Here is an 18,769-nt window from a genome sequence, read left to right as displayed (position 1 = left end):
CAGATTGAATAGCTTTCAGCTTAGTCCATAGCTACTACCTAGCAAGGCGCCATTTGTATCAGTGCTTATAGCTAACGAATATTCAAGAGAGATGTATTCCAAGGATTCATTAAAGTTAAGTATAAAAGAAGCTCCCTTCTTTTCTTTATAGTTTTCATCCAGTATCCTGTTTCAGACTTCACGCCCGTCTGCGTTAGTTTAGCGTGCACCTAGCTACCTCATTGTGTCTATGCTGTAGGAGCAAGACACAACACTCAGAGTTAGGCAAATCCATCTGCATCACATACAGGGTGTCCCAGCTATCTTGTCCACCCAAAATATCTCTGGAACAATAACAGCTATTGGAAAACGACTTTCACCGGTATCAATGTAGGGCTGGGGCCCATGAAGGTACATATTTGGAAACATTCCAAAACGAAAGCATATGTGTTTTTTAACACAAACTTATGTTTTTTTAAATGGACCTCTTATATTTTTTCTTCAGCAATCCACAGCATGACAAAGCACATACACAATGGCGATGATTGCATCGCAGTATTCCCATTACATCCCGAGATATTGAGACGCGAAGTTGACGCTTGAAACACCCGACATGCGCTACTAGCGCACGTCCTGAGGCTTAGGCATGAACCCCATGCTGCCCGTAATCGCGATGTGATTGACATTCGTTTCAGACCTCTTGATAAGTATGGAGGTGTGATTACACATGTCAATCACATCGCGATTACGGGCAGCATGGGGTTCATGCCTGAGCCTCAGGACGTGCGCTAGCAGCGCATGTCGGGTGTTTCAAGCGTCAACTTCGCGTCTCAATATCTCGGGATGTAATGGGAATATTGCGATGCAATCAACGCCATTGTGTATGTGCTTTGTCATGCTATGGATTGCTGAAGAAAAAATATAGGAAGTCCATTTAAAAAAACATAAGTTTGTGTTAAAAAACAAATATGCTTTCGTTTTAGAATGTTTCCAAATATGTACATTCATGGGCTCCAGCCCTACATTGATACCGGTGAAAGTCGTTTTCCAATAGCTGTTATTGTTCCAGAGATATTTTGGGTGGACAAGATAGCTGGGACACGCTGTATACTGATGGAACGTCAGCTCTACTAGTTGCAGGATGCTATGATGAATACTTTCAAGTGTCTACAACCACCGTCGCCTCAAAGTCCACTGCTATGAGTCTACAGCCATTTGGCTGTGGAGGAAACTTGTATTCTGTGAGGTGCACTCCCGCTCGTTACAACGGTGACTGAATGAAGGTGAGGGCTGTGCTGATCTTTCAGAGAAGAACCGATTTGTGAGCTGCTGGGCTTGGGAGCAGGATTCCTGTGCTGCCACTCCTGTGCAGCACAAATACTGGCTTACCAGCTGTGTCCTAATGCCTCTCGAGCCACCCTTTGTGTCGCTGTTGGGTCCTCCACGTATATGCCATCTTGACAACTTACATCAGGGGCAGGCAGATTTCTGGGGCCAAGCCTAAGTGGTGCTTTACTCAATGGGAGTGTGAAGGCTCCAACAGGCATCCACAACCATGCTGGCTGTAACAACATACTGGCTGCCGCACACTCCTACGACAGAGTCACAGCACTGACCCGTGACAATGAGAGCCTGCGCCTGCAAATTCCTCACAGAGCACTGTAGTGCTACTCTGCACCTTCGTGCAGCATGCTATCAGTACTGTCGCTGCTAGGCAGCGCCAGGAAGAAAAAAAAAGTGAACGTAAAACTCTAGCTAATAAATGACTGTCAATTGTATTATGTCTCATTAGCTCCCCATCGCCCCACAGAAGTCCGCCGCTGCATCTCCGATCGTGTATCATGTACTCACATAAGCAGGGTATATCTGGTGGGCTCCTACAGTGGGTGGCCGGGGTAGAAGAGGTGCTACTCTGTTAAGCTCCATGCACAATGAAGGCACAGTTGATGAGGAAACTAACAAACCTCACATAGTCATGAGCAACAACATGGCGAAGGGAGGATTTGATACAGTCAACTAGATGTGCTGTAAATACCCCGTGGCTTGAGTAACAGCTGGGATAACAATGGCTGAACGCTTTGCTTTACTAAATATCACAGGTATCAGTGCCCAAATATGATTTCAGTCCAATGTAGAATACCCAAGAAAACCAAGAAGAATATTTTTGAAACTACTGTCTCAACAACTTATGAAAGCTCTTTTAATTACAAATGTTACATTCTGATGCTTCCAGATGGTCTCAAAATATTTTTGACAGCTTATAAACTGGAAGAATCTTGAGAATCGGAAGAGCCTTCAAACAAAAAGAAGAGTCACTGTGTTATGTGTGGTAGGAAAAAGAATGTTGTTATCACAACTCGTCATGGTCAGTGTAAGTTGTTTGTTTGCAAATAGCATTTTTCTATCATCCGTGAAAAGTGTGCATGTAACAATATGGATGAGTGGAAGAAACAAGAAGTGTAAATTTTGTTTTACATAACAGCAATATCATCACATCTAATAAATAACCAGAATACGATATGCTACATGCTGTATGAGTAACATGTTTCTGATAAACACAGGCAGGCCTAGTACAGAACCGTGGACAGAGTCAACCATGCAAACCACTGATGTTACACAATCAATTTGACCAGTTCAGGGCTAATAAATTTTTTGCTGTGATACAGACTATGAAGAAAATAGAAGACTAATACTAGTAACTGAAAGGTCTGGTTGGTTTGTGGGGGTTGAAGGGACCACACTGCAAAGATCATCGTCCCAACTGAAAGGTCTACCACTTTTGAGATGCTTCTTGAAATTGCAGCACCCACAGTCTTGTTGAAACTAGCCAACATCGTAGGCAATGCCCTAGGTGTATCTGTCACAGTTTCCGCTTTAGCTGAGCTCCAGCTTCAGTTCTTCTATGACTTTCAAAAAGAGAATTACAAATTATCTGCCAGTGCACCTGAAGTGTTTGGATTTATGCTTTTACTCTTAAAGCCTTTTTAGCTTGTTCTTGTGGCACTTTATAGAGAGACACCATGATGTCATCTGCCAGTACTGAGATCACAATACTGGATTTGACAAGGAAATGTGTTATCACTCATGTGCTGAATGCAATCACTCCATCTGAGTCTATGACTCATTACAGTGTCTTCTAGAGTGTTCATACTTTTCTCATAAGTTCTGTAATATTATTTATATAGTCTTCACTGAGATTCAGGGCATATATTTCCAGACTGATTGAAACGTGTTTAGCATAATTCTAGCACAGATATGTGCAATGGTATATTGGTGACTCCCTTTGTTCACTCCCACTGACAGCGCAGACAATGTGCCACACTCGTCAAAGGCAGCAATCAGCAAAGCTCCTGTTAGTTAGCATATTGTGGCGGCCTTTTGCTGCATAACTGTCTTAGCATTTCTGTATGTCTCTAGCTCACTACAGCCATCTACTAAGGTGGCAAGTTTCTTCCTTCATGGATTTACTTCAGTCCTAAGCTGTTTTTCCTGCCATGCGACCAGATACCTACATACTATAGTTGTTGGCTACCAGTACAGGACAATAAATAATTCAGTCCCTAGCAAGGCTTCTGCCAAACTAGCCTCACTCTCAGTCTTCACCTTCTCCTCACAGCATCAACATTGGCTTCAGTTCTGTGCTTGCACTGTGATGGACAAGCAATGCAGAGATGCTTATCATGAAATTTCACAACACATCCACGTCATCTCTATGCTTATTGTGCAGCTGGGTGTGTAAATCAATGTTTTGTGCTGCATCTTCTACCAGATATGATTAATTCTGCACCTCGAGGTGAGAAATATCGGTGTCATGATGGTGATTCTCTGAGGCAAGCTTGTGACTTTGCTCAGTGTCATTATTCCAAATGCACCATGCCTTTGTCTGGTGCCATCACAATGGCGGGTGACTTTCATCAGCATTTGTAAATTTTGAGAGTGTAGCATTTTTCATAGTAGTGTAGTCATTAAATAAGTGTGTTTCTTAACAATTTGTGGACCCTGTTCCTTGTGCAGTGGCCCCTTTGCCTTGTTTCACTATTTTGTAATCAAACTTGTCAGTTAGGTAACAAAACATTACTACAGCATCATTGCCTTAGTCTAGTGCCCAGGCTGGTAACTTCTGCCACAGATAAGACATTTGACAACCATGCCTTCTGGAAGCCATGCACCCTGAACCGCCACGAGTCTGTCTTTGCTCTTGCTTCAACAAATCAACATCTCCCAACTGCTCTCTTGGCAGCTCAACTCACACAATGCCATGTGGCTTGTGCCCTTGGCTACCGCCTCTCACCAGAGTTTGTTTCATCAGTGAAATTTCACTTTCGGAACCAGTTTACTATAGTTTCTCACAGTTCAGTATGTAAAAGGTATTCCACCACATCTTCCACACCTCTTTTTTGGGCTATGCTTTCTCAGAAGACTCCATGGTTCTGAGTGAAGGCTGATATTGGACACCTGGTTCATCCTCCATGTATCAGCACTGGATTAATAAGTGAGTGCAGCAATCACAACTTCAGTGCAGTTACAACCAAGTACCAAGAGTACCAAGTGACTACCTTACCCGGTTCACGCCCGGTCATTCAGGCACTCCTTTCCCACCACGTGCACCACAAATCCGTTTCAGACCGTTCTCACTCCCTTCACCATCAGATGAGTCTGTTTCACTTCATTAATTTAAATATCTGCTCTCTTTTTATTTTACGCACTTTTTACTTTACTATTATGCATGAGGTACGAATGCTAGCTCGTGAACCTCCAATCCGCCTAAATGTAACAGGCTCCCTGTGCAATGATTTCAGTTTAATATTTTTTAGCATTCATTTCTGGAACTACAAGATGTGAACTTCATCCCAACAACATCATTTGCAATAGTTTTATACAGGATCTATTGATATATATTGCCTTAGCAAGGGATGCAAACACTGTAATTTGTTGCTAACTAAACTACACTACCATGAGCCTAGATGCTATTTAATTCCATAAGTTAAATTCATTATTCTCCTAAACTTTCTGTTTTGTTGTTGTAGGTAGATCTCTGGAATAAAGTAGAGATTACTTTTGTCAAAATCAACCTAAGTTCCATTTCTGTCCCCATGAGATTCTGCCAAACAGCTTATGCATTCCTTTCAGTGCTTAGTATTATTATGCTGTTCATTTACTTGTTTAAATTTACACATGCTTAGAAGCATGCTTACAGAGCTAGGCTATGGATCTGATTTCTGCAGTTTTAGTCACTAACAATAAAAAAGGAAACAAAATTGCTCCTTCAATACAGAGCACAGATATGACAATATTTGCTGTGGATACTCTCAAGTCCTTTACTAAAAATTGTGACTATTATGGCATCTTTACAAATCGACTGGTATGGTTTGTACTTTCCCATATTAAATGGATCAGACTACTTGTTCTGGTTTTGAGGAGTAGCCCTCTTGCTTTTTATGAGGTTTTGAAAGCTATTTCCTGGGGAATGAACCTTTTATCAGTTCAGACTTTTGAGTGGTATAAAGATTGCTGTGGTGAGTACTGAAGAAAATCTTCTGCACAAAGGCTTTATGATTCTGCAGTGAGTTGAGGTCATCCTTCCGGTGCCTCAAGATGTGTCGAACCCCAGTAAGAATGGTGATATTGTACTCGTCCTTCAGATTTTCAGCTGAGGAGAGTATGTATTCATAAAACTAACTTTAATCCAGCATAAAAATTGCATAGCTGTCTAGCTCTCATTGCCATCAGTTACCTTATACTTCCCTTATTTTGTCCTGATATTTGTTTTTCACCTCCTGAAAATGTATCTTCTTCACTCTAGACAATGTAACCTTAGATGGAGGTAGACAGGTTTTTCTTTTATCTTCATTGAGAGTTAAAATTTCATTGTTGCTTTCATCAAACCGGTCTTGTGTTTCCCTTTTCTCTACACTGATTTTCTGCTGATCCTACAAAGTCATTTTCAAATGTGGTCCATTCTGCATCTACTACTTTCTTTTTGCTGGGTGCTGAATCAGCAGACCTAAAATACAATTCTGGTACCCTGCGGTGGCCATTTCATTCTGAAGTTTTAATACTTCAAATTTCATTCCAGATGGGTTGATGTATGAATATTAACTTTTCAATGTATAAGATAACCTGAGGCAAACAATAAGAAGTTTGTGGTCTGTTCGACAACTGCCAATCTTATCCATTGTCTTTGTAATGAAAATAATTTCTTAACATGTAACTGCGTGATGACTTGCGAACAGATCTTCATGTGCTAAAAAACTTAAATATATATTATTTTTTATGTACAAAAAATATGCATCAAAATGCAAAAGTATTTTGTTTCAATATTACAAAGCTGTAAATATGTATGTTAAAAAATCATTCACAAATCAACCTGACATAGCGGTGGATTCAAACAATTCACTGTTGCACTGAACTCTCAAAGTTTTCCATCACAAACTGATGTCAGTTGATTCAAAACAATGCACAACACTGCAAGAATGATCTTTCGACATCGCGTGATGATAATCTTGCCTATTTCATCAAAGGAATGTCAGTGGCAAACACATTTTCCATTTCACCTAGGAAATTTTACAAATAGTATGAACTCCACCATTTTTTTGAACACATTTTCAAATTTCTGTTTAATGAAATCCACTTTTGGACCTTTGAGTGAATTAATTTTTTTCTCAATGTTATTGACTTCATTAACTGTCTCAATTAACAAGCTGATTGATGTTTATAATTTTTTAATGAAACAAAAAACTCAAATTTGCTGACATGTAAGACAATTCATTTCTTAGTGTGCTGTCATTGAGTAAATTCTGAAGAATTTCAGCTGAAGAAGCATCATCTTTAATTAGTTCATCAGTCACCAATTTAAAATTCCAAAACCATGTCCTCCAATGAGTAGCGATGGGTCTATGAGGAAGTCCAAAATCTGGATTTTTGGCTTTGATAAATCTGTTCTTGGTACTTTCACAAACACCTTTTTGCCATTTGAGATCAATTTGTCCACTTCACGATATAATTTACATACCCACTCACATACTTCATATAAACCATGTACTATACACGTTGTGTATATCATATGTGGGAAGATTACAGAAAGACCTTCGGCTGACTGCTTCATGTATGGTGCAGCATCCATAAGTAAGAGGAAAACACTAACTAATTTCGTGTCCTTTGGTCATAAAAACTGCAGAAATTCATTGAATAAGTCAGCCACTGTTACATGATTCAAGGATGGTTTTTCTTTATAGGGTAATAGAAATCAGCATTTGGAAACCATGTTATTATTTACTATCACTCCTACCACAATGTTTTCCACTTTCATTTTGCTAGAGTCTGCCGATTTGTCAATGCTTACCTAAGTATTTTTATTTTTGCAGTCTGCTCTGATCTTTCTTAGCATTTATTCACAAAAGGCGGCCACATAGAATTTTTTAAATATTGATTCTTCTGCTGCTTCAAAATTTGTGTATTTCAAGAGAAAATTTTGGGGCACTGGACTTCTCAATTTCAATAAAGGAACATCACATGAAAGAAAAGTGTTGCATGAATCTGCATAACATTTGGAACTTTTTGAAACTATGGTTTCTGAAGAGGAAGCTGCTTCACCTGAAACAACTTGTCTAGAAGTTGTTCATGAAATGGCCATTCTATGTTTACTACCCACTAAATGCTGCAAAACTTGAGATCACTAGTCTGTGTTTACTATTTCCCACATTTCTGAGAGAGCAGAATTCTTCCTCCACTTGTAAAGATGCTATTAAATTCAGCAACATATTGTTGCAAACAAGCACGAAAACCTAACTTCACTTTCGGCTTTATGTTGCCACTTAAGTTACCATACTGTACAAACATTGTTTTTAAGACAACGGCAATGACTGCAGACTGTTGTGTACACTAGATCAGCAGTGCACATCGTAAGTAAGTTAGTCCACTTCCAGATCACAAAGTAACACATGTAGTGGAGATCACTCACTATACATTACATTCATGAATAAAATGTATTTTTATGTGAAATATAATTTTATATATGACTGAAGTGTGCTGTTTCAGAAATTTTTGTGTTATTACAGTTTTTTATCTATGAGAAAAAAATTATTTACATAATAATAAGTTCCCTAGTGATGATGTAATCAATAAGATACTAATATTTGCATTTACATATGCATTTAATTGCATAATGTTCTGGTAGATAGAACAGAGTGTAAGTGGTGAGGAGCTCATGATCAGCGCAAAGATCAGGAGATATTAACCTACTCCCCTACAGCTGATTGGTACTTTACTATTAAAAGTCACCAAGTAATGGGAAGTTAATCCACCACTGGCATCTTGTGGAAAGACTGTTAAGAAGGTCTACAAAATGCTTCACAGAATGCTCATAATAATTTAAGGTGGTAGTGTAAGTGGAAATTAATGCCATAAAATTGTATCTACACAAAGGTATGATCCAATCACTTACTGCAATAGAAGCAAGCCAATGTTCATTTATAAGCTAGTTTTCATTTGAAACTAATATCATGAATGTGACTTCGTCCATTTGATTTCCGCATACAAAAAAAGATGGTGCACTCTATTCTGCTCTTAATGATCTTCACAACAAGAATTAGGACAGGGCATTACTCACATCACAGATGAGGCACTGTGCAACAGACAGGTACATTTGAAAGATCGTTTGACAGTAGACAAAGTTAGAGGACGAAATCCTTCTTCAGCTTTAGAAAAACTCATGCACATTCATACACAAACTTACTCTCTTGTAAAAGTTGTCCGAAGGTGGTTAGTCACTGAAGTCAACCACTTTAAATTCTAAGGACTGTGGGTAGAGGTAACACTTCCTTAGAAGTCTCTCATTTAAGATGATGCGCTGCTACCTTCACTACAAGAATGGTCTGCACTGCCCCTGACACTGGCACCCAAAGGCTTGTTTACTTTCGTTACTTTCACTCTATTATCTCGTACTGTACAGTATTTTGTGGCAACTCTGTACATTCACAAATATTCTCAGCTCAGAAGTGGACGGCCAGACTGATCTGTGGTATCAGTTCATGAACTACGTGTAGGTCACTGTTCAGGTGTCTCAGAATTCTAACTGTTGCCCCTGTTCATGTATTCTATCATGGTATTCATTGTTGACAATATTGACTTTTTCAGAAGAAATTTTAACTTCATTCAGTGCACACCAGCTGGAAAAATGATGTAAACTTTGACAACATTTCCTTAAGCCCTGTGCAGAGGTATGTGCATAATTCAGCAGGTTTCATTTTCAATAACCTTCCAGCAAAACTAAAAATTTGAGTTACAAACCCCAAGTATTCAGTATTCAACCGTTCCTTGTGGCTCACTCCTCCTATACTGTACAGGAGTTTGTTGCAGTAGTTGAGAACTTTTCTTTGTAATGTGATATTTATTTATGCACACTTTTTTGTGTTTTATTAATTCATTAATTCCTTGTCAATAATGTTTTAATAAGCATTCTGTAAACTGCATACTGAGTTGTTCCACAATAAAGTAGGTTGGCTCATATGGTCAAATGGAACTTGCTATGTAAATAAATAAAATAAATCAACACACATAGCCACCGCCATCTCTCCGAGAACAATAAGTAGTATCAGAGCCACAATGGGTACTGGTCCAGTCACCAGAAGCTTCAGGTATCACAGTATGGCACAGCTCGCGAACTTTTTTACTTTTATTTATTTACAACATGCTCCATTACATTATTTGTAATACTACATGAATATACTGTGTGTGTGTGTGTGTGTGTGTGTGTGTGTGTGTGTGTTGGATGAAACGACGATGATGATGATGATGATGATGATGAGAGAAGGGAGAGGGTGAAGCCCGGGCCTGGCACATAGCCTTCTCCTCGCGAATAGCCCCAAGGGGGCTTAACGTCTTGGTCCAATGGACGAACCCCATCAACAGGGTCACGTGCCCTCACTTCATTAGATACTGCAGAGTGGTTTGGTACTGAAACCAGGACAATGGTGTAACACCTGGTGATCAGGAACTTTACACCACCACCTCTCCTTCCCTTGCTGGTCAAACACTAGCAGTGAAAATTTCTTCCACAACCAGGATTCAAACCAGCTTACCCCCGGGTCCCACATAAGCATGCATTAGTGACCTCAGAGGTGGGTACAGCTCGTGCATTGAAAAGGAATCATCAACAAATGCAATCACAATAAACGCTTCCTACTCATTTTTATTAAGAAACATAATCTGGAGAAGTTATCCACATCTAACAATGAATTAGTCAAATTAGTATAGGCAGTAATAGTAAGATGTTTAATGACAACATACTTGCACACTCTTGCACTTGACTGACTAAATATGTAATGGAATTATGAGACAAAACTCCTAGCCTTCACTTTCCTTCTGGAGGCAAAACACTTAGTACCGCCAACAGACACACACAAAACGAAAGAAACTGTTGTAGCTTTCAGAACTATTAATTCCTTCCTTGGAGAGGAGTGAGAAATGTTAACAAGGAAGGCAGGTCATACAGACCCTGAGTTTGAGAGGAATCCACCAGCTGTCACTAAGCAGTTTCCCTCATCTTGTTCTCGAGTCTGACTGAAGTGCCAATCCATTTTAACCTTCCCCAACCCACGTCTCCCTTCGCCCCATGGAAGAAACCATTAGTTCTGAAAGCTAGGATGTTTTCTTTTATTTTTATATGTGTCTATCGACAATATTGAGTATCTTACCTCATGAAGGTAGTCTGGGGGGGGCCAGCAATTCTGTTTCATAATTTTATAGCTGTACTTTTTGAAACACATCAAAAGTTCATACACCAACCTGTCAGCTCCAGTCTTGGGTAACTGCTGTCTGACTCATCTCCAGTTTCTTCAGAATGGCTTCCTTTAGATGAGCAGTTACTTGACATATCATCAGCTGGCACAAAATTTTCCACACACATTGTCTGTACGTCAAAAACTGAACCACTTTCGTGAAGTCCATTGCTTGCTGTCTTGCGAGGACTTTTTGTTGGAAGATTTGTGCTTGTAGCATTAATAATCTTAATTGTTTTTACGTCTGATAAGCTATTCAATTTGACAGGTAGAAGAATAGATCGTGGGTTGCCAGATACAGATGTTAACCGCAACACTTGTTGAATATTACTGGTCTTCAAATTACTTATATGTGCATTTGTGTTAATAGCTTGTTTCAGTTTGGGTGTTTTGACAGGGACGTCTGTAAATGAAAAGTTCTTGACATTCTTCACAGCAGATACTGTGTGACATAGTAGCTAATGAAGCTAACAAACAAAACAAAATTTATTGTTAAAAATACTAACTACAAATGAAGTAACCTCAAATATGTAGGCCCATTATAAATATTATTAAAGAATAGAAAGTCCACTATGGACTACTGACAGTATTTTGAAAATGATAGACTGCTACTCACCATTTAGAGGAGACGCTGAGTCGCTGACAGGCGCAATGAAAAGACTGGTATACATTTACCACACAGAGAAGATGCTGAGTAACAGACAAGCAGAAATGAATAGCAGTCTTTTCATTGTTCCTATCTGATATTCAGTGTCTCCTCTCTATGGTAAGTAGCAATCTATCCTTTTCATAATATTTTTATAAACATTACTGTATCACCAACAAGTCAGTTAGTAAATTAATTCCATGTTGCAGAGCTCATTCAAACTGTTCCATCACAATTTTGTGTCGAATGAGCTGATTAATTCCCTGGCCCTGCTGTTTGATGATGTGGAAGAGAAATGTTATTTGTAGTTTCTACAATGTTGAAACTACTAACATATGAATTTTGTGCACCATTAATGTGGCACAGCACTCACAGGATCATTCTATGGTACAGTCTATAATAATAATAATAATAATAATAATAATAATAATAATTGTTTGTGAGATTGCTTCTTTCTTACTAGTTCTGGAATACTACAGAGTACTTCAAAATTTTCACTAAAAATTCCTTAGGCATGAAAAAGGCACTGAAAAAGGAAATGAAATAATATGCATGAAAAAAAAAAGCAACAACAAAAACAACAACAACAACAACATTGTGTGCCACTTGCCCGCATATTTTTGGTAGAAGACTGGCACAAATTTTTCTGCCACTTTGACTATATTTCATAGCTACCAAATGATGTACCACAATGGTTAAGTAACTGGGCTCTCATTAGAGAGGAGTGGGATTCAAATATCCATCTCACCATTCAGATTTAGGTTTTCCATGGTTTCCCTAAATCATTTAAGGCAAATGTGAGGGTGGTTCCTTTCAAAAGGACACAGTCCATTTTCTTACCCATTATAGTCCCATTTGAGTTGTGATTCATCTCAAATAGCCTTCTTGTTGATGGAATATTAAACACTAAACCTCCTTCCTTTACATTTGTAACCTGTTGACTAATACGGTAATGATACTACACACTAATGTATACCTGGAGCTTACTGAACCCATGTGGCCCATTCTTCTTCCCTTATATTCCAAACAAAATTCCGTTGCTGCTACTGTAATTAGCACTTGATATTGTTACTGCACTAATTAGCTGATCAGAATGGAAAGTTACATGTTCTTGTATACAAGTTCAAATTAAAATTACCATACACTTAGCACCATTTACATTTCCTTGGGGTTTGTAAATTGAATTTACGAACAATCTGAATTTTAGATTATAATAATTAAGGTGCAATCACTCTACTTTTCTGAGCAAAAAATTATCTTTATTCATTTTATTATATGAATGATCAAATTAGTTTTCCATGAACAATTCTAAATTGCTATGTAAGAAGATGATAATATCATACATACGTGGGGAGGTAACTATTAATAATTGTAGATTTTTAAATAATGGGCAACATGATTGCCTTGGATGTACAGCTCACATTGCTAATGATTCTTTTCTGCAATTCTATTATTCCAGGATTTCTACATTTAGATTAAATGTGCTAACTTGTAGCTCTGTCCAGGCTAAAATGTTTTATTTTGCTACCATTTGTCCCCACAACATCTACAGTTATTCTGCAGTTTTGTTTGTGACAACTAATTGTTCTAACATGCATAACGCAAACATAAATTACTGACACTGTATGCAATGTAACCTGATCACCTCGCGTGCTTTTGGAGAGTATGTAGGTAATAAATCTGTCCCTTTAAGCATCTGGATGGAATCGAGATTCTATGACAAAACCACATAATGGGTGGTAGAATAGTTGTGCCCATGTATGCATGACCCATTTTTCTGACTGATTCATAAAGATCTGCACTCAACAGAATACTTCATTCAGGACTTTCTACATCACTCAAAAATGGGTACAAATTTCATATAAATGTGAATGTATATTAGATATGTTTGTCGTATGAGTGTGGATGGTCTTTCCCAGAGTTGTACCCTGAGGTATACAACTGAGGTTCAGTCAAAACTACAGCCTTTTTAAGGCCAACACACATAAATGATCCTGTTGACCAAATGGCAATGTGCTGAGCCAAACATTGCTGTATGAGGGAAGATCTAGATTGACTGAAATGACTCAGCCAGTCAGATTTTCGGCAGCTACAAAATTCACCACAATTCAACTTCCCATGTGTGGGGTGATCATGTGTCACTTGTATCTGAGTTGTGCACTACTCTTGCTGTGTGTGCATGTGCTGCCTCAGAGTTAAACCCCAATTAATTGACGCACAGTCACAGAATGTTGTTTCTGTGACAGCTGCTGCTAGTGGATGAAATTTTGTTTTAAAAGCAACGAAATATTGTAGGTTTCACCTGTCTGTACCAAGTATCAATGACTATCATGACAAAGTGAAACAAAACTGTGCTCTGGATGAGATCCTCAAGCAGTTTTGAGCAAAGGATCATTGACCCAGCTGTAGAACAGTACAGAAAAAGCTGTTCACCAGTTGAGGTTATCATAACAAAGACTAGTTATGGTAACAAAGTGATTTATGGTGTAGATATAATTACAGAGATGCTGTGTGTTCCTGATAGTCTATGTCAAATGATCTACCTGTCCTACCTCAAAAAAGCTGTAACCATCAGGACACACAATCATGTATGCACCTAGTTTCTTACATTTATCCAGTCTCTTGCTACTGTGAAGTAAGTCAAGCCTTACTTTATTTTATCCATGATAAATCTTGTGCGCCTTTGTGGTTATTATTCAATTAGGGATTACAGAGGGGGAACATAAACAGCCAAAAAGACTTTAAGAGGAAATGCAAAGAGTTTAAGTAGAAACAGCACACACATATTACACAATCGGCTGTGGCTCATGCAAATTGCAAAATCTTCTTTATGACAGTTGCAGCTCATACATATGCTTTATATGCAATGGTTTTCTTTACAAGTGAAGGTTAGCCTCCAAGTGAGGATATCACACATTTCCTGACAAGCAGAGACCGCAACTATCTTATTTCATTGTACTTTTTTTCCTCCAGATGACTTCCGACAGCCATTATGTATTTCAGAAAATGCATGACACAAAGCTGTATTAATTGTTCTTTATTGTTACAACCAGTTTTGATAAAACAGCATCATCACAGCAGCTGCATCAATGAAAAGAAAAAGGCAGCTACAGAAAAAAACACACAAAAACTTTGTAAGATTAGTGGACAACCAAGAGTAATATGAGGAACAATCAAATGAAAACTGAAAACCCACCACAATGAGACCATTGAATGGCTCCATTCAAAATTAATTATCACGTGTTGGAACATTTACCCCCCTGGGAGACAAGACAATAAGTTCCTGTGTCACATAATGTGGTTGGCCGCTGATGCATCCACAACCTCACATGGCTGAAACCCATATCCATGCATGTTTTTCTTTATGTCACCAAATATGTGAATCACATGGTGACATATCTGGGTTGTGCGGAGGATGTTGCATTCTTTCCCAACCATATTGCCAAAGTGTAGCCTTCGTCCAGTTGGCAGTGTGGGGGCAGATTTTATAGTGCAAGAGGATGAGTCTGTCCAACAGTATTGCTGGGTGTTTTGACTTTATCATGTGTTGAAGTTTCTGCACAATGCAAAATGTCTTCATAGCACTGAGCACTGATAGTGGTTCCACGATCAAGGATCTCGACAAGCAGAGGGCCCCAACAGTCAAAGCTCATCATGACCTTCCCAGAACTTGTGTAAACAGCTCCGGATTTATTTGGTGGAGGAGATGTGGGATATTTCCATTGTTGGTTTTGCTCTTTCTCGTCAGGATGTCAGAACACTGTTGGACAGAATCATCCTGTTTCACGATAACACCTGGACCCCACTGCCAACTGGACAAAGGCTACACTTCAGCAATTTGGTTGGGAAACACTGCAATATCCTCCGTACAGTCTGGGTCTTTCAATGTGTGATTTTCATATCTTTGGTGACCTGAAGAAAGACATGAGTGGATGTTGGTTTCAGTTGATCAAGGAAGTGTAAGAGTGGGTGTGGTTGTGTGTCTGTCAGTGACTGACAGCTTCCTATGAAACAGGAACTGATCATCTTGTCTCCCAGTTGGATAAACTTCTTAACATATGTGATGATTACTTTGGAATTGAACCATTCCATGGGCCCATTGTGGCAGGTGTTTGGTTCTCATTTGACTACCCCTTGTACCTACAAAAGAAGACTACCTCATATGTCATTTCACATACAGACATGGAATTCCACGTGATCTATGAATTCATCAGCATGGTCAGTCTTCAGCATAACATATGATGTTCTATTAGAGAATATACAGTGATGCACAGTAACCTATTAGATAGCAATTGAAAACTGATGTGATGTAGTGAGCAAATACTAAAAAACAGACATCAAAGGTGACTGGTAATGGAGACAGATGTACAGATATGTAACAAAATATAGTACATACTCTAAACAGTTGGTCTGCTCATATCCTTTGACAATACCAATATAAAATCACTACTAAATATATAATAGTTACCAGGCAACTCAATATTAAACAAAAATGATTAGATAAAAGTAATCGAATAATAACAATTAATACTATGGCACTACCAAGTCCGCTGTAACATAATAAAACAAAAAAGGACCACTCATTATTATTATTATTATTTCCCCCCCCCCCTACCCCCACACACTTCTGAGACTTGGTGATCGTAAGTGAAGTGTAACAAAGCCCCACACACATTTGGTTGGAACAAATATATTGTCACAGAAGAAGCTGAGTAGCACAGCCACTGTGGTGTAGTGGTTATGATACTAGACCGTTGCATGGAGGGTCGTGAGTTCAAAACTCACCTGAACTATAAAATTCCAATTTCTATATGCGGTTCAAGGACATTCTAGAAGTATCCACAAATGTCAAGAATCATTGTACTGGAATGTTCTATATATATATATCTAAAAAGAAAGATGATGAGACTTACCAAACAAAAGCGCTGGCAGGTCGATAGACACACAAACAAACACAAATATACACACAAAATTCAAGCTTTCGCAACAAACTGTTGCCTCATCAGGAAAGAGGGAAGGAGAGGGAAAGACGAAAGGATGTGGGTTTTAAGGGAGAGGGTAAGGAGTCATTCCAATCCCGGGAGCGGAAAGACTTACCTTAGGGGGAAAAAAGGACAGGTATACACTCGCACACACACACACACACACACACACACACACACACACACACACACACACACACACACACACACAGATATATATATATATATATATATACACACACACACACACACACACACACACACACACACACACACACACACACACACACAGTACGTGCTCTGGCCAGAGGCAGTTTGCTCTGCACTCCTGTATGTGCAAGTGCTGAATAAACATTTGTTAAGTGAAGTTAGTGTTCGTCATTCATCTAATTACACCTTCTTCTATGTGACATTATTCTGGTGGTGGCGCTGGGTATTGGGACTTGTGACAGCGTACAGTGGCTCCAATCAGGCCACGACAGAGCCGCTGTTTACATGGCAAGAAACCAGAGTTCGAGCCATATTCAACAGATCGCAATCTATTGGAGACAGAAAAATAAGAAGAAGAAGAAGAAGAGGATGATACAATGACTGCAACTGTGTGCCACCACATGAGACATCCTTCTGGGTTCTCTGGTGATGATGGCCAAGATCCAAACAAGTGGCTGAAGGTATATGACATTATAGACAAATTTAACAAATGGGATGACACCATGTGTTTGGCTAACATATTTTTCTACTTGGAGGGCACTGCCAAGTAATGGTATGAGAACAACAAGGAGAAGTTCACAAGCTGGGAAGCATTCCAGGTGGAACTGCGCAAGTATTTCGGCGACACACAATGACAGAAGTGCAAGGCTGAAAATAAATTAAAGTGCAGGGCACAGTTTTCAGGAGAAACTACAGCATTCTACATTCAAGACATCTTGGAGCTGTGTAAAATAGTGGATCATAGAATGAAGGAGGAAGATAAGGTTGCATATATCATGAAGGGTGTTGCTGAGGACATGTCTCAAGCCCTACTCCTGAAGGAGGTTTCGGCGGCAGACGACTTCATAAAATGGTGCCAGTATATCGGGCCAATGCATCAAAACAGAATCACACACAACAGGTATGAACGGCTTCCAAATGTCATATTGATGTCTGTGATAGAGGAAGAAACTGATCTCACAAGTGTTCTTCGACAGACAGTGAGAGTGGAAGTTCAGAAGGCACTTGGAATTGCACAGCGAGCAAAAAACTGAGACACTTCAAGAGGTCATAAGGGAGGAAGTGGAACAGACATTGAACCCAATCTCTCGTCCTTCATTTCCCTTTAAAATAGAGAAAAATTCGAGACCCAGGCAAAGTTACATTCCTACAATGCCGCATGAGGAACCTGTTTGGGCACCAAGGAAGACTGATATCTGGAGGACCCAGGATAACCAACCAGTATGTTTCCACTGTGGATAACCGGGACATGTGCTGCGCTATTGTCGAGAAAGGTGGTGGATATTTGATGACGCCCACACCAGAAGACAGCAGACCTATCTTAGCCGACGCCAACTCCGGGACGATGAAGATGAACAAGAAGATGTGGGTGAAGGACGACATAGGTCACCATCACCGCAAGCTAGCTGCTGGAGAGGATGCTCCCCAACATGCCGATCAAGGTCTCCACCACCGTTTAGAAGCTCCAACCGATCACCTAGCTGCCACAACATGGAAAACTAAAGGGTGCAACCTTCCTTGGAGGTGAGGTCACCGAAGAGAAAAATCCTCTGCTGTCGATCACTACAAAAATGATAGGAAACTACGTAGATATTCTCATGGATGGCTGACCAGCCCAAGCTCTTGTGGACTCCGGAGCATCATATTCAGTCATTTTGGACAAGTACTGTCGCCAGTTGCAGAAAACCATATTCGTCGACAACAAAACATCTCTGCTGAAGGTGGCTAATGGGAAATATGTAAAACCTACAGGAAGATGTGTCATTTGTGTGGGTATTAAGTGGCCATATACAGCCCTTAGAATTTATTGTCTTACAAGAGTGTAGTCATGACGTCATTCTCAGATGGCACTTTTTGAAAGCTTCTCAGGCAATTATAGATTGTGGTCACTTGAAGATTATACTAGAAGAGATGAGATACTGTGGGCAGGAGGTTGCACAGCCGAGTGAGTGGAGACTACGTGTGCCGGATGAAGTGATCATTTTTGTAGTCAGCACTAGGAAGGTAACTGTCATGTGTCATGCCATGCATCAACCCACAGATCTTGTAGTGGAATGTAAGAGAAGCATACTACTGAAGAATAACTTGGTCATTCCAGCCTCTGTCATCTCATTTAAGAATGGATTCGGTGAATTGTTGATAATGAACTTTTGCCGAGAACCGCAGATCCTTCC

General features: G+C 39.5%; 1 protein-coding gene across 1 annotated transcript in view; it reads right to left on the bottom strand.

Moving 5' to 3' along the window:
• The window catches only part of LOC126198698 (cyclic AMP-responsive element-binding protein 3-like protein 2), an 82,688-nt gene that overhangs the window by 26,955 nt on the left and 36,964 nt on the right, over positions 1-18,769 (bottom strand). The window contains exon 3 of the mRNA XM_049935198.1: positions 10,765-11,160. Coding sequence (XP_049791155.1) covers positions 10,765-11,160 — 396 coding nt within the window. The remainder of the gene's footprint in view (positions 1-10,764; positions 11,161-18,769) is intronic.

This window comes from Schistocerca nitens, chromosome 8 (genome assembly GCF_023898315.1).
Source record: "Schistocerca nitens isolate TAMUIC-IGC-003100 chromosome 8, iqSchNite1.1, whole genome shotgun sequence".
In the NCBI taxonomy this organism is placed as follows: domain Eukaryota; kingdom Metazoa; phylum Arthropoda; class Insecta; order Orthoptera; family Acrididae; genus Schistocerca; species Schistocerca nitens.
Note: the sequence above shows the minus strand (reverse complement) of the source record. Positions and strands in the feature narration are given on the sequence as shown.